General features: G+C 38.8%; 1 protein-coding gene across 1 annotated transcript in view; it reads left to right on the top strand.

The window, feature by feature from the left end:
- Positions 1–22,977, top strand: part of FLT1 (fms related tyrosine kinase 1) — a 111,458-nt gene that overhangs the window by 2,956 nt on the left and 85,525 nt on the right. Inside the window, exons 2-4 of the mRNA XM_017818555.1 lie at positions 12,220–12,316; positions 12,615–12,835; positions 22,040–22,164. Of these exons, the coding sequence (XP_017674044.1) occupies positions 12,220–12,316; positions 12,615–12,835; positions 22,040–22,164 (443 nt within the window). The remainder of the gene's footprint in view (positions 1–12,219; positions 12,317–12,614; positions 12,836–22,039; positions 22,165–22,977) is intronic.

Here is a 22,977-nt window from a genome sequence, read left to right as displayed (position 1 = left end):
TGCTCTACACAAAGTTAGATTTCATTCTCTTACGGATGGTGTAAATCTGGAGCAATTCCATTGGGCTAGGCTGGCATCTTCTGGATTTACAGTTTGTGCTAGAGGAAATGAGGACTTCACCTCTGCCCTAGTAAAGATCTTCATATCCAGAAACACCCAATACTTTTAAACCCCTAAAAATTTGCCACCGGGGAGGTTTGAGAGGTTTTTTGGTGGTGTTGGGGGTTTTCTTACATCTGAACAATAACAAACAAGCTGAGCCTATTTTTTGTCAGATGCTTCGAAGACTGAAGCCCATAGCCCTTCACGTTGTGTGGGTGTATAGGACAAAAGGAAATTGTCCAGATTTTCAGGACAGTTGATGAGTCCTTACACTTTAATGTGGTTTGGAAACTTCAAGCACAGTGTTTATCAACTTGCTAGTTTTCATGTCTGATTGAGATTGGGAAAGGAAGAAGCTCAGCAGATGGGGTTAAGGTTCAGCATTTCCAAAGTCTATGTCCAGTGGGGCTGTGGTGGGACTTTATCAGCAAAACTACTCCTTTGAATCCCCCAAAGTCAGGGTTGAGACTTCCTGCTGTAGCCCCAGAGGGAATGGGAAGCAAGACTGCTGCTAGAGTAGCTTTGCCATGAACTACGGAATGGCCAATCACAGTAACCTCTGCCCTTGGAGGCAAATCTCTCCTACTGGTGTAAGACTTCAAGAAGCAAACAGCTTCTTCCAAAGACATGGTTTGTCTTTAGATCTCACCCCTGCCCCCAACAGTTTCTTTTTTCTCCTCTATCAATATTTGTAAGAATGTAGAAGAACATTTCTCTGTACATTTGAGCATGAATTCTACCCATGGACAGAACCAGGCTCTTCTCTTTTTGCCTGTGTGATGCATCCTTACTGCACATACTTCTGCAACTGAGAAACCACCTTTCCCAAGCATTCTCAGCTGTGAATGGCCTATCCTGAAATTGGTCCAGTGATTGTCAGGAAGGTGCCCATGGATTTTTCTCCTATTGAGATGTAGAAGCTCAGTTTAGTTTCCCTATGGTTGGAGATCAGTACTGGATAAATCCTGGTGGTTACTATGCAGAAAGCAAGAGTTGGAAAAGTGAAAATATGGGCACCAGTACTCTCTCCAAAACCAAGTGTGGCACAATATCATGCCCTTGTGACCAGCAGAATGAATTCATGGTAGAACTAAGCAAAGTTGTAACAGATTGAGAAACACCAAGGGTGTGGGCAAAGAGATTTTTTAGAGGTACTTTTTTCTGAAATTTAAGTCTTGGGCCATTGAGATGTATGAAGAAACTTGGACTGGGAGTGTGGATGACTGTTTCTTCTGTATTAAGTCATGTTTGTATTTGGGGTGGGTTTTTTTGTGGCCTAGTGAATGGAAGTGTGCCAGTCTAAAGATGAAGAGGATGATTTAGCTCATGGTGCATCTGTGTATTCAAGACCATTATAGATGCTTGTGAAATAGTTAACTGATTCATTAATCATCTTTCACAGACTTCTGTTTGTCTTGTGTTAATACAGAAACAAGAAGTTCATGTTCATGGTGATGTGATTTTACTCTCTCTGTTTTTCCCTCAAATCCCGGTTGATTTTCATTATCGAAATACATATCCACAATGTAAAGTCACCCCTAGAACATATTGAGAACACAATCCAGTGTGATGTGGTTGACACTGATTTCTCTTGGCATGACTTTTCTGCATGGTGGGGCTGCTCTTCCAGCATTCATTAGTACAATGCACTGAGCGCTTGTGCAATCTTTTTTAAGTTGTATTCCGTCTTTGGGAGGTATGGCCTTGAAACAAGTTTCTCTTTGCTGTTGGAGCAGCTGAAGGATGTGGAAGTGGCTAGAAGGAAGCGGTTTTTAGGATTTCAGCGGGTTGAAGATGCTGTGACAATGTGGTGATGTTGTTTCCATGCCGTGCCTGGAAGCAAGGGTGGAGTGGGCAGTGCACAGAGCTGGAGACCTGTGAGCAGATGTCTTTGCTCCTCAGATGTTCTCTCAGGAAGCCTATGTTCTGGGAACAGACCCCCTGCTTAGTGTGTGGGGAGCAACAAGGGATGAATGTGAGGGCATTTCATGAGAGGAATTTCACGATTTCACATAGTTCCCTTAAGCGTCCTTCCTGTGGGATTCTTCTTTGACACAGAGCGAAGGAATTCACCCCTTTTGTTGCCATTGTCATTCCTCTGTGGAAAAACCTCTCATCAGGATCACCACAGTATAATGTTAACAGAAGCATGAGAGTGGCCATCCTGGATTAGACAAGTGCTCTATTTAGTTTCACATCATGTCTCTGGCAGTGTCCAACATCTGATCTTCAGGGGGCGTTCAAGGAACCTTACATGAAGCATTTTTCTGATAAAATTCTCCAAAGAGGAAATTTTTTTTCTAGTATGATCTAAAATCCAGCATTATTTACTAAGAAACTGTGGGATTGAAAGTCAAGGGAACTAAAATTTAATTGTTGTCTATGTTTATGGCAAATGGATATTACATGGTGGAATTAAATTGCATTTTACTGTATAGTACAGAGAATTTTCTTCTTCTGTTGTGCTGGTAGTGTTTGAGATGAAACCTCACCTTTCTTTGTTTCATGGAGTGCTGCAATTATTGTTCATCCTAATCTATTTTATAAGTATTAACGATTATAATTTCCCAATGTAATTGAGCCATGGACAAGCTTGCCAGAAATTTTCTGTATGTACATCTGCCTTAGATGTTGTGGTTTAGATGTCATTGAACTGCAAAATGGGTTTGGCCTTTTGAGTCATTGCAAGGGACTTCTCTGTGCAGACTGTTACTGTTTTCTCACCTCTCTATTTTAAATTATTGTGTCTCATTATTTACTTGCTCTTGTTTCAAACTCAGGGCCTTTGTTTATAGCTCTGTTTTATAGGTTTGAATGGGATGAATGGAAAGTCAGTTCCTGACTTTTCTTATTATCTTGGAGAGTTACAGGACATCTCAGCTGTAACAACAGAGTTTTGGAAATAATAACTGGCAGCCTTCAGCAAAGTGGAAATCCTTCAAATTTGCTTTAAATTTTCTTTTACATAGTTCCCAATTTTGTTTCTATGCTTACAACTTAATGATTAGTACAGCCCCAGATGAATTTGACAGACCTGAGTTGCTGGCTAAGAAGGCAGGTTACTGGCAGATGGGCAGTTTGTCTATCTGTATGAAAGTCTTCCGATTCAATCCTATTATATTGCTTTAGTTGTCCTGCCAGATAATCTGTAACAAATTTTAAGCATCAAGCTCGTAAAGAAATTCAGTCTGGTCAAGAAAATGTACACCCTTCCTTTATATAGGAATTCTAAATTATTTTTGCGTCAATTTTAGTGTACTTGCTTTGTCTTTATACCATATCAATACTTTCCTACTATGCTAATTAATGGGATAAACTTTTCTCCAAAATATTGATGATTATATGCTGGGTTCTGTCACAGTGGAATTAGAGCAGAGGCACAGTTCTTGCTGCCACATGTCAGTAAGTGATACGATAGATCCAATGACTCACAGACATAATCTGGATAGAGTTATCTATACTCCTGTAAGAAGCACAGGCTGACTCGTGTGGAGGCATGAAATTATACTCCTGGGTGAATGCCAATGGCTGATCACACAGCATCCCTTTTATTGGGCAGATGATGGAGTCACAACCACTTCTCATTTGAATAGCCTGATCAGGATCTCTATGAAGGGGCCAGGACAGGCACATCGAGGTGGAGGGGAATTTGTGCTGAATGTGTCTCAGAAAGTGTTGCTACAGCCTAGCTCTGCTGTTACCAGGTCTTGCTGAGAGCAGCCTTGGTGGACCTGTTTGGCTTTTTTTTAAACTGGGCGTTCACTCTGTTGGAGTGAACACCAGACTAAGGTGGACACAACTGTGGTATTTATCTTCTTTTCTCAATGCACACTACATATATGTGTGTGTTTGGCCTCCCTGGTGTGGTTTACCAAAGCGACAATCCCACACAGGTTTATAACGTAGGTGTCAGACTGCACATTTGGGTTTCCATTTTCAATTCCATATGCTCAATGGAAAATAAAAAGTTTGTTATGGCTGGTTTTATTTCTTCTCTGTAAGTATGTTCTCCTTATATAGCCAATGAAATGAACACCTTCATCAGGCTAGACAATGGCAAAAGTGTTCATTTCAAATCCTAAGTTTCTAGAGATGTTAAAACTTGGTGGATAAAACAAGAAACCAAATTTTTTTTTCTCTCAGGTTTTCTGGCTGTTAAATTTTGAAATTTATTTTCAATTGGCATTATATTAAGTGCCTATGCTTACCCATGGAAGTCACCTGGTGACTTCAGGACAGACAGGACATAATCTTCTGATGACCTGGTAAAGCAAGTGCCTTCAAGCAGATCTCACAGGGCACAGCACACTGAACTGCATGGCCTTGGTTGCCCAGGTATGATGGGAAATGTTAATAATTTCAATTGGTAGTAACTGGAATGAGATTTATTTCAAATAACCAACTCAGATTTCAGTTTGTTTAATTTCTGCATCTAAATTTTTAAATGAACAATCCCCCCCACTCTTAAATGGCTTTACCACAAGCTTCTGTAAATGCAATCTGACTTAGCTAGGGCAAATACTGGCAAAAATTTGGCAGTTATTGGGGAATTATGTTTTTGTTTCCAGTGATTGACTATATTGGCATAATAGTGTGTACTATTCAGAAGTGTTAATGAAGTGTTATCAGAATTGTACTTGCACTATTTGTAGCAACTGGGTTTTTTGCTTTGCCTCTATAGCATCTAATCTTATACCAGTATGTGTATATACATCTAGGAACAGCAAATGCATAGAATGAGTAAATAAATTATTGCTTGCTCTGAGATGTAGAACTAAAAGGGGAAGGACACACTTATTCAAATACCTTTCTATGCCTTTGAAGGCCTTTCTTGAGCAGTAGAACATCCATTTGCCTTGCTGAATGATTTTTAGTTCTAAGGCATGGAGTCAGGGTCAAGGTTTTTAGTCTCTGCCCAGGACTCATCTAATCTACTGTGATAAACCTTATGCTGTTCAGATTCTATCAAAATGCATATCATACAGCAGCCCAGCTTTCTCATCCATTAATCTATCCATTTCTTTGACTGGCTGTTACATCCTAATGGTACTCTAAATTCCTAAATTATAATTGAGATTGATCAGATTAAAGCATTTGTTCCACAAATCACTTGGCATGTATTATAGAACATCAAACTGGATAATTGAAATGTCCCTTCTGGACCTGAAAGGGATGAACCAATGAATTGATGATTTTTGTACATCAATGTGTACTTCATAAATAAATAGCATCCAATAATTTCCTTGATCTTGAATGCAAATGAGAAGATATTTCAGTCACAACAGAGCTATGTGCAAGTGATGGATCTATTAAGGGACTGATACAGGCTGAGCTCCTGTTTCTACTCTGAGAGTGCTTCTGTTTACCAGCTATGTACCAGCAGCCATGGTGCCTCTCTTTGAACAGGAAACAACAGGAAACAGGGACAAAACTACCTCGCAGTCCAAGGGCCTATGTCTCTTAACACTTGTAAATCCCCATGGCCCTTAATTGCTCTGCAAAGTTCTGCTTCGATAGAAATAGTGGTTGCATTTTGCTGCTTCAGGTCATGAGTTTGCTCGTCTGGACACTTGTCAACATCAGCTAGGGGCAAAGGCATGCCTCCTTGCTCTCTTGCAGTTAAGCTGTCCTAATTTCTATTCTGCAAGCTTCAGATGTGAAGTTTGGATTTGCTTCAGAGAAGTGGTGTGAAATTAGATGTATGAAGGACTGTGAGGTTTCCTTTAGAATGACATCTAGATGACATCTGAAAGACCTGGGGATCTTGCTCTGAGCCTCAGGGTGGCTCTTGGTTTGGTGCTGTAGGTCTTCCCTGGAGGCTATTTCTAAGTACAGGCCATGGAGATGATGCTTTTACCCCTGGGAGCAGGAACGAGACCACGCTGCTTGCTTTGCCTGTGCCTGAGCACCAGAAACCCAGGCGACATAGATGAGATAGAAGAGTGTCTTCTTCCAGTAGCAGTTCTTCTCAGTCACCAGCAGCCACAGAAGTAGAAAGCTTTATTATCCAGGATGATCCCTTCTCCCCCTAGTACTGTGGTAGGACCAGACCAGACAGTCACACTTCAGCAAGAAAAAAAGAGAAATTTTTTTTGCAATCACCACTCAAATTTTGAGACAACTTTGCCTAAAAGTTCTCCTGTCTTTATGAATGGAATTATTGATGCTCATGAGAATCTTAGTGTTGATTGAACTAGAAGGACCGGTTGGCCAAGATTCCTTCTTATAGTCAGATGTAAATCAAAACTTTGAGTGAGAGTTGAGTCAACTCTTGAGAGTTAACAACAAGTTCATTCTCTCTCTCTCTTTTCTTTTTCTTTTTTTTTTTATTGGAGTAATTTGGTGTAATGATGTAATTGGACTTATTATGGATGGGTACAACTGTTTGAGCAAAAAATTAATTATATTTAGAGAATATAACAGAGTATTTATAGAATGTCCTGAAGTGCCTTTAAAAGAGATGGTAATACAATAGCCTATCAAGAATAGCTTTGAAAAAAAATAATTGTTGATATCCCAGGTTCCTTACAAAATGGAGTAAAGCTGTATATCCCATATGAGGTTAGCTGGTGGCCATGTTCTGATTAAGGTGCTGCTGCAGATCAGAGTCAGCTCATTTTCACCGGAGATGCACTGAAGGTCAACCCACTGGGTACCACCATGTTCCTTAACATTTTGTCCAAATTCTGCAATTGCTTATTAGTTGCACACATGTGGGTATTCCCATTCCCTTCAATGGTATGACTCATAAGGAAATGCTCATAAGCAAGAGTAAAGTCCTGGACTGCATTTGAACTGAATGACCCACATTCAGGATCACAGAGAGGTGAAGATCCTATAAAGAAATCACGTGCACCTTCTTTCCAGTGCATGAGTGTCTCCTACAAAATGCTTTTTTGCTGAATATTGTTTGAATCAGGAGGAAATTATATTTGATGGTAAAAACAACAAAGGATCGGTTATGTTTAACAAGCCTTAAAACACGTGTAAATCCAACAATGACTGAAACAATTACTTCATGATGGATAACTTTATTGCTCGCAGATGGCACTTTAAACCCAGAAGGTCAGATTCTTTGTATACATTGAAGTTGCAAAGATAAACTGATCACTCTCCTTATCCTCTGACTGGACAGGTGAAAAAACAGTTAGTCAACATGCTGAGGATTACTGGGGTGGCTGGAAGACAGTCACAGCCTCAAGTTATGAAAAAGATGTTAGAAAGCCATCAAACCTGTTAACTTCAAGGAAAATTATGATAACTCCTGATATTGTATTTTTTTAAACTAAGCCATAAAACTAGCTTCTGAGTTTCCTTTCTTTAGTCTAAGGTAGCAGAAATACACAGTGTATGAAAGAAAATTTAAAAGTAGAAGCTGGAAAAATCTGAATGGGAATAATAATCCAGAACATAGTCCCAGTTTTGGGTTCATCATATCTATAATTTTTAAGAGAAATCAAGATTTAGCAGAAATCAGTAGAAGGTTGATAATGTGTGCGTGGTTACTCATTTGTCTGTAGAACTGGGCACTCACATCATATTGAAAAAATATAAGCATGTTCATTTATCTTACCTTTTTTCATGACTTGTGATCAGTGTTTTTGGTTAATAGAAGATTCAAATTTTTGTTTATTTCATTCAGGAGAGAATCAGCTTTTTTACAGGGCAGAAGATAATTGAAAAAAGTTGTTTTTTTTCTTGCCTTGCAAATTACAGATTGCTCTCTGCTTTCTTTAAAAAAATATTTGTCCTTCCCTTTACTTCACTTTACTTCCCTTACTTTACTTAGAATGGCTAACTTTTGCAATCTAAATTAATGTTTGCTCATTAATTAATTAATAATGTTGATTGACTTTCACATCTATCTAATAAGCCTTCCAAAACAAACAAAATATGCCAAAAAAATCACCTCTTTCCCCATGATGGGAGATTCCTCAGTTATCAGGATTAATTAGTTCTCTTGTTGTCACATGAAAAGAAGTTGCACCCCCCAATGTAGGTCAGTGTGAGGGTAGGCTGCTGATGGTCGCTTAGTGACAGGCACAATGATAAGCGAATGTGTCCTGTTGAGCCATGACCCTTCAGAAAAGACAGTGTCAAGTGAAATGCCCACAGAAGGTACATAAAAGGCATAATCCACTTCTAAATATTGACAGTAGGAATTTCCCTGCTATTCTCCTTCTTTTTTCTTTTCTGGTAAACACGTCAAACTCTATTGTATTCGTATGCTGCATCAGTTTTGAAGCATTTAAAAATGTAAGGAAGCTAATGACCCATGAATAGATAGGATGTCAAATAAAGTTATTTTTCTTCGAGACTTAGCATCCCACCAGTAAAAGCATTGTCTCACATACTTGTAAAAGCAACAATATTGGCTTGAAATGAGACTTCAGCTTTTTGTTAGTGAAAAACTAAATAAATGAATATATAACGAAGCTGCTATGTCTTGCCAAATACACTGACATTTAGTCTTGAATGTTAATAGGTTTAATTACTGGAGTTAAGTGTCTAAAATGTATTTGAAATCAATGATGAAATACTGGCTTGTATCAAGGGGAGCAGAGTTAGACAAACACTATGCACTCCTGAAGAACCCACCCACAATATTTACAAATACTGTGCTGTCCTTCAGATATATGTAATTTGTGTGAAAGGGCAAAAGCTTGAGTATGTATCCAGTATATTTGGGTTTCTTTTTTGCCTACAGGATGGAGTGAGAAGGTAGGTGTTTTTGGGTTTTTGTTTTTCTTTGATTTTAATAACTCTGAGGCAGATTTTCTGACATACAGGCTTTCAGGCTGCATTGTCTAGTATGCTTAAGACAGATCTTTAGATTTTGATGCCTTTGTTTATATCCCTGAAGAGTTATGAAGAGAAAAATTTGTAACATTTATAATGGTTTCTTGCCTGTCACCTTTGGCAGACTTTGAAAACAACAGCAGCCCACATGCCCAGGGCTGGTCTCTTGGTTGCAGCATGGGTCGGGTGTGGGCATGGTGCTGCATGGCTGGCTTTGCTCCTGAGCTTGGTGCCAGTGCTGAGCAAAATGGAACTCTCAGCACCATAGGCATGAAAAGGCACTGCAGACTTGCCCTCCTGCTTGCTGTCAACACCTGTCACACACATGGATTTTTCCACTTTCCCACAAGTTTTACAATGGAAGCAACAACCTATATGTTGCTCTCTAGTAACTAGTTCTAGTGTTGCAACTCTAGCAGCTGGTCCTTGGTCCCAATGGTTTCCTCTGGCAGACCATTAAGTGATGGTTTTTTTCATACATATTGAACTGTTTGTAAACATTGTTTCATGCTTCCAGCTTTTCAAGAGCCTGAAATATGGAGCAGTTCAGGACAGTTTGAGATCAAGTTTCCCCCTTGGGAAAGATTTAAAGAACAAGATTCTTAAAGCTGAATATAAACACTGTCTTCTCAGGAGAGTATCTGAGCCTGCAATTCTGGGATGACAAGAGGAATACAAATGAAATGCCAGAGGAGGGTAGTTTCACAAAATGGTCAGATTGTTTAGTTGGAGGACATTGGCAAACCCTTTCAACCAGAGTGCCTGGGTTGCTCCCCAGGAATCTGCCTAAGCCCTTGTAACATCTTATCTCAAATTCTCAGTGATTAGCTTCAGGCACATTATTTCAGAATGGCAAATGAATAGACTCATAGTCTGTAAGCATTAATGGGAGACTGTCCCATAAAAGCACAGTGCACACTTTGGAAGAATCAGCACTCAGAGTTGAGAGCCATAAATCATAGGTAAGAAAAATGTATGTTTGCAATATATCATATAACAAATTGCTTCGTCAAAGATTTGCTGCATCCTTTTCTCCCCTCTTAACAGTTGACAGAATATATTCATTTCTGGTTAGAAGTATGATTGTCTAGACATATCCAGAGGAAGTCTATGTATTTGTATAGTCTCACCATTCAGATTTCTGGTGTTACTTGTGGTTCAGTCCAGAAGACCTCTTTATTCTGAAAATTTGTTATACCCTTGCTTGAAGCTTGTTCAAGTGAGCTATAATTTAGTTTACATCTATGTTCAAGTGTATCCTTTAAATCTTGTTTTGAATATGCATGGATGATAGTATATATAGGAAAAATACTGAAGCCACAGCTTCAGTACAGGGCTAAAAAGAAAAATGCAGATAAGTGTAATTAACTTAGACATGAAAGGTTAATTAAAAGTTAGTTAATGCCAACAGTTTACATTTCCTAAATTGCTAAGGAAGAGAAAAAGGCTGCTGAACACCTGTAGCAAACAGTTTTGCAGACTTAATCAACCATTTCCTTTTTTCATGGATTGTGTTCAGTAGCCCCAGAAGGTGATTTAGACCTCTTGTCTCCACCAATGTTATAGGGAATCAGTATGGAATACTTACTGATAACTGCATCACAGCTGGCTCCCCAGACTCCCCAAAACTGGCAAATGATGGCAGTATCTCTTTACTTTTGTACAAAATCTTTGTATTTTTAGCATCTCTCCCCAAACGTGGAGACTTGGCTTCTCAGCCGTTCTCAGACTGAAGGAATTCAAGTCCACATCTCAGAACAAAGTTTTGATATTCAGCCTCTAATCTGAGGCTACATCTGCTGCTGGATGAAATCTGCTGAATTTGGAGCAGCGATTGACTTTGGAGAATGTAGTCAACCTTTAGTAACCAATCTCAGCCAGAACTGGTTTCCAAAAGTGCCTTCTCTAGCAAACAAAGGAGAGAGGTGTTTCCAATGGGTGATCCATAGCTGCCAAATAAGATTCATGTGTTTCTACTATGTTTGATGGACACAGTTGTTCATATCTGGGTGTGTCAGGGACCTCTTGAAAGGACTTAAAGTTGCTAAGCTCAGATTGTACTTTCAGTTCTGGTGGAAATATCTGCATTACCCTTGTTTATGTGATGCTGCTTCTCCTTTATGTTGACAAAATAATATATTCTCTTAAAGCAAAATGATCGGGAATACTCGCTGCTCCTCTCTCACAACACTGAAATCTTCACAATTGCCCTTGAGACCAGACCAGACTAAAACTAGTTTTCAACTTTAACTGTTTAAAAATACTTCTTTGTTATGTTTCTAGCTTCTGTAACACTTTGCTACCAGTGTGAGGGCAATGGGATGGATCAAGGATTGTTTCTTCTCTAAGGCACGCACTTCTGTCAGCTTGCCATGAAAGCTTTTGTGGCCATAGCCTATTATGGGGCAAAGATAAAACATATCTTTCCAGCCAGCACCTACTGACTTGATGAGAACTTGATGAGAGGGAAGATCTGGTGTTCCTTTGGTCTTCTGACCATGGGGCTTTTTCATGGTCTTCCTAAGAATTGCCTTCACATGGCCTTTGCAAAACCTACCTGGATGTTTTCAAGTGTCATAAGCCACCTCGTGTTACATCGATACCCAGGGTTTCACCCATATCAGAATGGTCTAACCATGACAGTATCCTTGCTTTCTCAAATAAGCAGCAAATCTGGTCTGGAGGGTGCCTTGATCTTGTTCTCAAAATTTATTGTAAAGCTCTCCAGTTACCTTTTGACACCACTTCACTGGTAGGAAGCATGAAGCTGTCGAGGGACCATAGGTAACAGTACTGTGAACTTCAGTTAGGAAGAGAAGATCCTTAATCCCCTTTCACTCCTTCCACATCAGTTCCAGCTTTGCAGCAAATTGTTTGAGTAGGATTTTGGTGTCTTAAAAGTCTGTATGTGGCTCTTGCCATGGAATTGGCTGACTTTTGCCCTTTCTGTTGAAGGGGCTGCCATGGAGGCGTTTCCTAAGAAAATACAGCCGGTGGTGCTTGAGGGCATGCTTCCTTGGTTAGATGTGTAGCCACAAGGTCCTGAACTTTCTTCATGGTATGCTCAGTGAAAAATTTGAGAGCAAAGTCATTGACTGATAGCTTTCATTTCTATTTTCTTTCCTGAGTAATGCTGCTGAAAGATTATGTGAGTCCTTAGTCAGGACAACGGGACTTTGCTCAGAGGAAGAGAATTTGTGGGGTTAGAGGGGCACACTAATTTCTTTTCTTTTCCAGTATAACATCATAAATGTGAGTGTACTGGGAGCAGAATGATTTGTCATTGTTAATGCTTTGTTTTTTTCTTTGTTTTTCTAGGATCTAATTCAGGATCAAAATTAAAAGTTCCTGAGCTGAGTATAAATGCCACACAGCATGTTGTTCAAGTAGGACAGACTTTAAATCTCACTTGCAGGTAACCAACTGACAATTTGGTAGGGAGATCATACACGTGACACTTTCATTTTTTTTTTTTTTTTTTTTTGTAACTGAAATTAGAAAAAATGAAACCTTATGTTGTGGGGAAAGGTGGGGAATGAACTTCAATGGCAATTGTTTAATAGTTCTTTGTTGTTTCTGTTGTTGTTTTTGGAAAACAAGATAAAAGAGAACCCCAGAAATAGCCTGATATAATAAAAAAGAAAGCTTGGGAACTGGAGCTATATAATTGCAGCCCAACATAATTGTTTCTGCTTCCTTATCTGTATTTGCAGGGGGGAAATGGTTCATTCATGGTCTTTGCCTGAAACTCTAAGCAAGGATAGCAAAAGGCTGAAAGTAATTAAATATGCCTGTGGAAGGAATGGGAAGCAGTCCTGCAGCAGTCTGACCTTGAGCAGAACTCAAGCAAGTGACACTGGAAACTATAGCTGCAAATACCCAACAAGTCCAGTGAAAAAGAAGAAGGAATCTACAGTCTATGTATTTATTAACGGTAAGATTAAATTTTTTTAACACTTCTTGGTACTTGCACTTCAATACAGAGAAATGGATAAATAAGGCAGTTCAGCTGTGGATAAATACAGAATTTTGAATTATATTTTCAGCCTTGCAAAATGTTATGATAATTTACCAATTAATGTATAAATCTACCTTACCAGAAATTTCAAATACAAATGTTAGTGTTTTATCTGTGAGGAAAAAAAATAAATAAAGAAAAAAAAACCAATCCAATCAGTAAATGGAAGTCCACATGGAACTGGACTAGAAGTGAACATGTCAAATGGGTATCAGAGAAATCACATCTTACATGATTGGATGTGATGAGATATCTAGGCAGCTGAAGGATGTCTTTCCAGATCACTGAATTATCTCATGCTGCAGAAAATTATTATTTGCATGTTAAGTCGCATTCAAAAATGTACTCTGCAGTCCATGTTACACAGATTGTAAAAATCTAGGGTAAACAAAACCAAATTAAACACACAATTTGTTCAGCAAACGAGTATTGTGTAATGTATGGGAAGTGCTGGAATTAGGTCAGTTAGGCTATAAAAGAAATTTCTTTCTGATCCTGTATTCTTCCAGGGTATCAATCAGACACTTCTCAGAATAGTTGAATTCTATAGGCAGAACAATAACAGAAGAAATTATAAACACTTTAGAGATTTAATTAATATTTTAGTTTTTCTTGATTTTTACAGAATAAAATTAATAGATTACTGTAACATGTCATGATTCACAGATTTTGAAAGCCCGTATTACAGAGAATTTGCAACTGGAAGTTTTCCAAATTATGTGTCTAATGAGTTCACATCAGAGTGAATTACCCTTTGTTTTCATTTTGTAACATGAAGAGTGGGACTGGTGCTGTGAAAAAGCAGAATGAAGTGGACTTCTCACAACAGTGATAGAAAAAAGATAGCTCCCTCCCATTACTTTGTGTTGCTTTATTGAGAATTATTGACTATTTCATGCTGTTCATTCTGCTTTCCTTCATCTGAAATATACTGCACTGAGTGTCTTTCTCATCCAGTTGTTTTTATATGATTCATTGTAAATCCAACAACAGAAGCATAGACAAAGTAGGATATTCATTTAATGACCAACATTTCCTGCAGCCTAGGACAACTTACAGTTTTCTTGGATGACTTGCAAGTTCCCATCATGGGATCTTCTTAAACCTTCCACCTTGGATGTCCTCTCTATCTGAGATCTACCCACAGTCCTCTCCATTCACCACATGAGAAGGACCTCTCTGCTGAACCCATTTTATGATATAAGAATGCCTTTACATTGGTCTCTTGGTCTCTTACCTCTTTGAAGTGTTAATTTTTCTGAATCCTGATTTTTTACAAATGGAAGGCACAACCAGTCTTTCTAATTCTTTGCTGCTACCCAGGTTGTATATGTCTTGCCTGCATCTGAAAGAGATCCTCAATTAGATGATTGTGAACTTAGGTTATCTGCAGAATTCAAATTGTGATGGAAGAGAAATGCATCATTGCAGAAATACTTTTAGGACAGCCTCTGGCCACTCACCTCTGCCCCTGCACCCTATAATCAATTAAGGAAGACTGCCTGAGTGTTTTGGTTTTGTTGGTTTTTCAAGGATGTTCAGTCCTAAATGTTGACGTCACTGTTGAAGAGATGGTTAGATTATATTTCTCCTCCTATCTTATTTGCAAAAAAATAGTAAAATGTTTAAGGAACAAACCTGTATCAAGGTTAGGCCTCTTTGGCATGTTGGTTTTCTGAATTTGACAATCCTTTTGATTGAAAACCAATTTCTTAGTGTTGATTGTGTCCTAAGAAACACACATGAGAGTTAGAGCAAACTATGAATAACGAGGAAGGCTGCGAGGAAACTGCTCATTTAATGCCTGTTGGAAGTGCCACTCTGCCCTAAGGTGGAGAGGTGTATATTAGTCATCCAAAAATTTAAAATTTCAGGAATAATATTTAAGTTTGAAAGAAACAAGATACTGAGTACCAAAACTCACCCTTTCTGCTGAGTGTACTGCTGGTATATGGAAAGAAAATACTTCTTCCATCTTGTTGTCTCTAACTCTTTTCTATCTGTCTCTTATAATAAGTCACTCTTTCTGTGAACATGCATGAAAATTCAATTATCTGTCTCAAGTGGGGTTAAGATGGAGATAACAAAATCCTCTGTGAAGACTACCTTTCCTGAGTTTAGTTTCATTTTGCATGAATTTGTGGGTGTTTAGGAAATAAACATTTGTAAAATTTGTGTCCCTCCTAGTTTTGTATTGTTTCCTGTGGCAGGACGTTGTGTCAGTCCATTTCCCATATTAGCTTCATGTGGATCACTGAGGTGCCGGTTTCCCATGTCTTAGCATGCTGCAGATGAGAACAAATAGTTGCTATTTACAAACACAGAATCCAAATCAGGAAAGTTGATATTGTTTGTACAGGAAGTCATCACTTATTGTTTTAAAAATGTTATTCATTTCCGTAATTAGAGTGATACTGAATATGAACTGGATTAAAAAAAAAAAAAAAAGAAGTCCAAAGACCAAACCACAACAAACCCAGTAAGTCCTTTGGTTCAGTAATGAGTGTATGCTACAGCAGAAAATGAGCTTCTACAGACAAAAACAAGATGCAAGACGATAAGAAGGAGACTGCAAGTCCCACATGCCCCAGGATGACTTGGAGCATTTCTGAAGTCCTGCTTTTGGGGATCAAGAAGAGGTAGGCTGGTGACTTATCTTCCAGGAGCTGGTCCTGACACCACCCTTCTTTCGGCTGGAGAGGTCACTGCTGAGTTGCAGAGTTGCACAGTGTCTCGGCAATTCTTGACTCCACACAGCTCAGGAATTGAGACATTAAGCGAGGGAAATTAATTCTCTTAAGAGCCTTCAACTTTGCTTCAAGAAAACTGATGGCCTGACTTTGCCCATGAACCATGGGAAAATGAAGAAAAACCTCTGCCAATTTCTCCACTGTCTTGCACCCAAAACTTCTCAGAGCTTTGTTTTGTAAGCCAACTGCAGCCTAGTAGTAAAAAAAGGCTTGTGGTGAACACTCACTGCCTACATCACCGTGAGGCATGGGGAATTTTCTGCTTGAAAAGAGATAATGATGGAATAAAGACATTTAAGAAATATCAAATTATCAGCGGGCTGTTTTGAAATCTATATAGACTTCCCTGGGGGACATTACTAAGACTTTTCTTTCTGTCTGCCTTGTCCTTGTCTCCAAGACACTTTTCAGTTGCTGGAGCTAGTTCACTCTCTTAAAAAATGTGTGGTTCTCTTTATTCTCTACTCTCATCATTTCTTTCCTTTGGACAATTGTTCCCATGGTATGACAGAGAAAAACCCTGTAAGTTCTATTACACTGATATATAGTTAGATACATTGATATAAATTTAGATTTTTGCAAGACTTTAAACACACTGTGATTCAAGTTGAAGTGTTGCTATTTTCTGCAATGAAGGCAGTTTTCGGCTAGCAATATGCAAGAGTAATGTCTTAATTACATTGTAACAGAGAATAGAATTCTTCTCGAAGTGAAACTGTATTTGGCTTTAGGGCATTAGCCCATTTCTTATTCAATGTTCTACCTCTCCTAGTCTGTCCTTATGATCCTGCTGTGTATGTCTTCTGAACACTTAATTTTCCTTGCAAAATGAGATGTTTTAAAATCAGACCTCTAGGCTGAGTCAGTTGCCTACCCTCTTTCTATAGTTAACAGAGAACAAAAAGACCTCATGGTATCTATCACTTGCCACTGACTTTACAGGAAATCTGGAGAACAAGCTTAGAATAGATGTCTTGCTTTGAGACAAATTAAGTCAGATGAGACAAATCAGAGCTGGGTAATTAAAGGTACACGTCCTAAGAGTACTTATACACACCAATGCCTAGAATGTTAAACATGTCTACTAGTTGTATGTATTTGGCTTGAGATGTGTCTCAGGCTTGGCAGTCCAAAATGAAAGGCTCTAGCACTAAGGAATAGTTCAAAATGTAAGCCTTTGAAGTCTCAGAACGTCTGGGGTTTTGAGCTCTTTTTCAAACTCTAAAGTTTTATGCTGCAAGTTCTGAGTGTATGGCATCTCCTTGGGAGGTCCACTTGCAGACAAATAGCTGGATCCAGCCCCAGAACTGACATGCATTTAAGATTTAGCTGGATCCAGCCCCAGAACTGACATGCATTCAAGATTTAGCTAGATTGACTCCTGTTATCCTAAAGATACTATTGTTGCAGAACATGGAGGGCCTCCAAAGAGTTCTCTAAAAGGGTCCCTTAAGATCGGAAGCATCAAAGTCAAAATAATTCAACAGGTAAAAAAAGGCAGTAAGAAAAAACACCTTGGAAGCTAACAAACAGAAAGGGAGATTTTCCTACTTTTTCTTTATTCTTCTTGTTCACAAATAATGTACTAATAGAAGAACCTGCCGAGACCTGGGGAACTCTTCCTCCCCTGTGCATTTTTTTCGGTCTTTGCTTTTGGCACAGTTTTAGCGTATGAGCAGTACAGTTTTGGCTTATGCTGTCAGAGTCAATAATATGATAGTGCTTCTGTTATGAAGAGGAAACTAGTTGGAATTAAGCTATGTTGCAGCTGTATCAAGTATGCGGACACATTTTTAGTGTCTAATGAGGTTCCTGTTACAAAACAGAGACCTCTAGGACTTGCTGACGTCCATTGCCTATAATTGCCATGCTTTTGTCATTGTGTGTACATGGATTTCATATCATAGGACACTGTTGAGCAAAGCATGCGTGGACCCCTTGGCAGCATCTAAGGCTACATACCACCTTTTCCCTCACCAAGGCTCATAGCTCCTATTGAAACAAATATATTTCCAGGATGAATTGTCATAATGGAGAGATACATCTGAAAGAGCACTCCTAATATCTGTTAGCCTTTCTAGGGATTGCTTGCTGAACATAGTAATTGCTCTAGCATGGATTTCTTGGCTAATTTGACTATTTTTCCTTAAGATATTGAACTGTGTTTTATTTGCGTTACGGACCTATGTTGGTCACAGCATTGTATAACTGGTCCCAAAGGAAAACAAACCAATCTGACCTGAAAATCATTGCACAATTATACTAGCAATGCTTTGTATCTGACTGTGCTCTAGATATTAATTAATAATAACAAAAGTCCAGGTAAAAGAGAAAAAGAAAAAAGGAGGATAATACTTTATATCTCAAGTCTTCCTTCAAGGTTTAGACATGCTTTGTATTTGAAGAGTATTATTTTACAGGCTAAGAAGAGACAAAAGTGGAACAACCTTTGCTTAGAATAAGGCATACAAAATGGGATTTCTTTTTTTCTTAAGGAACCTAGGCACCTACATGTGAGCAGATTGAATAAGTACCTTTGCTAGGGCATGATTCATCTCATGGTAAAGCAGATGTCCAAAATGGATCAGATGAGTCCCATTGCAAAATTCCTCCATTCTACCCAGGGACAACAGTAACAGTTTGGCTCCTACCTCTGTGATAAATGTCTGTATTTTAGATGTGTAAGTGAGGCTTGAACCACTCTTAGCATGCAAGGTTCTTCTGGAATTCATTCTGAACAGCCCCAATAATTTATCTGGGATAAAAGGAGTTAATTAGGATGAATCCCTACAATGGAAAGGGAATTTGGCAATTGGCCCATTAACTTCAATGAAGTCTGCATATCTATTCTTTACTAAAGACTTTGGTCCTTTTCACGTGCATGAGGGGAAAGGGTTTTATGTGAATATGATAAAAATATTTTACCTCTCTTAGCCTGAAAAGAATTTTAATGATGAGGCAAGTGTAAGTAGGCATTTTGGAAGAACTTCATAGGACAAGCTTTCAGAGATTTCAAGGAGCTTAGATTTTTCTGCAGAGACTTTTTTTCTTGCAAATGTATGTGTAAGTCCTCTGAATTACATAGCTCAGATTATTAAAAACAAAACAAACCCAAGAAGAGTTGCCAAAGCTTTTGGAAATAATGAACCTCTCCACTTTCTGAATTTGGCATTTCAGTGTTGGCTAATTTAGTTGTTTGTGCAAACCCCATAAATAGCTTAGACAGGTTACTGATACCAGACATAATATTGCTTGTGTTAAGTCTCTTATCAAGTTTTTATCTGGCTGCCAACCAGCTTAGTAAAAAGCTGCTATTTATGTTCTTTAACAATATAGCAAGTGACCTTCATGAATTTGGTGACTTCATGAATGCTCTTTGTGGTTTCATGTTGATTGAAACTGAGAGATATTGTAAGGACCACAGTCAACCCAGCACAGAGTCATTTATTCCAGGCACAATTTAAAAACACATTAAGCTGAATTTTAAAGTAACCTTTAACATATGGAAATATTCTGGCTGTCCAGCTTTCATTTTGGTACCCTTGCAGGCAGCTCTGAAGAAAAAAAAGTGAAACCAACAAAAACAATCAATAATTCAAAAATCAAGTTCAACTCTCTTAGATCTTCCATTCCAAATCCCAATGAAGCTGAACATGTAACTTGGAGGTGGTCTTCAAGATAGGTCAGTCTGTAATGTTCATTTTATGTTTAGAGCTTTCTGAACATGAAAGTGAGTGGAGCTGGCCCAAAAGACTACTGGCAGAAGGTTAGGTCATCCCACATGTGCTGCCAGCCAGCTGTTCGAGGAGGGATGCCATTTACCTTCCCTCAGGAAGAAATTGAGAGGAAAGGTAGCAGGAGCTAGTGGCAACAGCTGGGGTTGTAATGGGATGGAGAGAGGAAAAAAGAAGAAAGGAATGCTATTGCCTGGGGGACAGAAGGATTCCGTGTTGTTGGCATACTGTACCGATGTGGCATAATCTTCCTTGGTGCTGCTGTGTGTTCAGTTTTGCCTGTTACAGGCTGGTAGACCCCACACCAGATTCTGATCTTGAGGCATTGAGAGTATGCCCTTATGGCCTCTAAGTTGGAAGGAGAATAAAATCAAGAGGAATCAGGAAAAGCCTCCACGCTCATTATGAAAACAAAACTGTGCTAGGAAACATGATGCGTATTTCTTTTAATCAAAAGCAGGAAGACATTTGGAGCACTTGGGGCCACCAATTGCCCTCCAGCCCATGGCGGAAGTCCCCGGTGATGTCAGTGGGAGCTCTGCACGCGAATAGCTGGGGCACGGAGACGCCTTGGCGTACCACTGCAGGGAGTGTACCAAGAAAGGCTGTGACCGAGCTTCAAAGCCTACCTAGAGCAACCAGGGTGCTCAGCTGACTTTTACAGAGCACTTTGTTGACTTCTCCAGGCACAAACGTTCATTTCCATTGAAGAAGAAGAAGAAGAAAGAAAAGCCAAACGTGGTGTTTTATGTTTGTTTCCTGTCCCTGTCCTCAGATGGGCAGGAATCCTGTGAGGTCTGAGCTGCACAACCCCCACTGCCTCGATATTGGCATCAGTCAGTGGTGACACTGTCTGCAGACAGCACTTGTAGTCCGCAGAACAGTTCTTCCTCACACTTAAAATGATCTGGAGATTATGATACAGGAAGCTACTTTGCAAAGCTTGCTGGTTTTGAGCAGGAGCTCTTAATTTTGTGACAAAGACAAATGAGACTTTGGGGAGTAGTAAATCGGTTTGTCTGGTGATATTAAGGGGCAGGTGACCTCTTCTGTGGCTGCAGCCCCTGAAACAAAAAAGGTTCTTCTCCCCATGCTACAAACAGGTTCATTCTTGGTCTATCCTTGAATTGCACTGCAGAGGAAGTGTCAACCTAACAAGTCCTTAGGGCATTTTTTATTACATATGCATCCTCTATTAGTCATAAGTTCCTTTTGCTGTCTCAGTGGACATTTAACACCTACTATTAAATAATACTTTGTGGATTTCATTTCAGAAAGCTTGTGTAACAGCTTCATTAAACCTCTTTACATTTGAGATACTCTGCCTTACAGAGTATAAATTAGAGTAGAATTTGTTTCTCTTCCTGTTTGATGTCTCAAACAAAAGTATTATTGCATATAATAAGAAAAGAGGATTGTAAGGGCAGAACAGCTTGATGACACTGGGAAGTGCATATCATACTTTTGAATGAGATGCAAAACTAATGTATTTGAAGAAGTACTTGAGTGAACACTGGTCAACATGCAGAAGTCTGGGACCAGAACACTTGAATAAGTATTAAAATTTGAGGATTTATAAGGGATTGGTTCTTGCTAGCTTTACTAATTTCTTATCCAAGTAAGATTTCCATTGTTATTTGTAAGATTTTTGACTGAGTGAAAATAATGGGATTTGCCTGAAAAAACATCAGAGCTGTAGATAAGCATAGAATTAAGATCTGAATGTTCCACTTTTTTAGGAGTTAAAAACCAAACCTTATGTGAATTTGGAGGTAGTCTAGCTGCGATATGAGTCAAACTGAACCTTCAGATCTGAACACCTGCAAAGAAGATTTGGAGCTAGAGACTGTAGCTTGAGCCCCTCTTTGTTAAGTGGTCCAAACAATAGCAGCAGCAATGTTCCTTGTTCCCAGAGCAAGCTATTTATGACAATGCCCTTTGTTAAAGGGATTGTTCAAGGGATGGTAAATTACTCTGCCAAGCTTTAGTTATTGAGTCAAGAGGAATTAATGTTTTCCTGGCATTTTCATTTGCCTTGTCACTTAAAAAAGAGACACATAGCTATTGTGATAATGGGAAGGAGGAGAAGAATTAACTCTTGGTAGTCTGTATTCTCAGACTTGAAAATATGGCTGGATTATCACAGTAGATTTTTACCTGGTGCAGCCAACATGAATTTTTCCTATAAATTTCCTTGCAGACAGCAGGAATATGTACTTCGTAGAGGTTTTCTGATAAGTGAATTTCAGCTCACTTCTCATATAATTACTTTTCCTGGTGATAATAAATAGAACTGCCATGAATTAGACCCATAGCAGTAGAGATGTTGCTGTAAAGGGGAAAAATGGACTTCAACTGTCTGGAAATTTAAAGGAGATCTCAAGATACTGCTATTGATATTGAACGATAAATACTTATTTTTATAAATATTTATAAATATAATATTTTAAAATATTTAATAATAATTTGCTGAACATGTTTAGGCAAAAATAAACAGAAGATGGATTTCAGGACTTAGTTTAGCTTTTGTTATGGACAGAGTTAGTCTGTTCTTTCAAGGCTGTGTGCACTGTTACAATTTCCATACACTGTCTTAAAGTTTCAGATATTAACCCTTTTTTTCCCTTCCCCTGCAGATACAAGCAATCCATTTGTAGAGATGCACAGTGATATACCTAAAATAATACACATGACTGTGGGAAGAGAAATGATCATCCCATGCAGAGTCACCGCACCAAACATTGCTGTTACTTTAAAAAAGGTACCTCGATCCAAGCATGCTCTGAAAGTGTAAATATAGATGACGCTTTTTGTTTGCTTGTTTGTTTACAGCTATTGTAAGGTTTTTGAAATATTTTAACAACTTAATGTTTCTTATGCAACATTTCTTGGTGTCAGTGTGTGCAGAAATATTTCAGCCTTGGAGGCTTTGTTTTGTATCTCACGGAAGGGCTTCATCAAATCTCCTACACTGAGTGACAATTTTCTGAAGAAACTTTGCATACTACTTTATTAAATCCTCACTGACAAAGGTTTCTTAAGCCCAGAAGGGAATTTCTCGTTAGGAGAAAAGATTTCCTCCCACCTCTTCCTCTGACCTTCCTCCCTTTTCCTCTTCTGTCCTCTGGAACAGCCAGTAAGTGCAGTCCCTGGAGACTTGCTCGGGCTGGACAAGGATCTCTGCAAGCCTTTGCCCTGCCTCACTCCCACCAGTGCCTTTGATGCTTCCTTTTACACATAAAGAGATGGCTTCTCTTTATGGGGAAATTTTGCAGGGAAACAGCAGAGTTCGATGTGGTGGGACTAATTTTAGAAAAAAAATGGACATTTTTGTGTTTTGGGAAAAATATTTATTTCCTAGGTGCCTTGAGGGTTACATGGACAACTAACTGAACTATATGTATGTAGTAAAGTACCTGGTATCAAGACAGAGAATGGGGCATTTTTTAAAGTTCCAGAGTTTTTTGCTTAAAAATTAGGTGGAGGTGCCTGTGATGTTTTGTTTCTAAATAAAAGGAGTTCTGGTGGCATGAAAGTTGACACTGTTAAAAGGAAGAGAAATTTTTATCTTTAT

The sequence above is a fragment of the Lepidothrix coronata genome, unplaced genomic scaffold (genome assembly GCF_001604755.1).
Source record: "Lepidothrix coronata isolate B3197 unplaced genomic scaffold, Lepidothrix_coronata-1.0 Scaffold69, whole genome shotgun sequence".
NCBI classification, from domain to species: Eukaryota; Metazoa; Chordata; class Aves; order Passeriformes; family Pipridae; genus Lepidothrix; species Lepidothrix coronata.
Note: the sequence above shows the minus strand (reverse complement) of the source record. Positions and strands in the feature narration are given on the sequence as shown.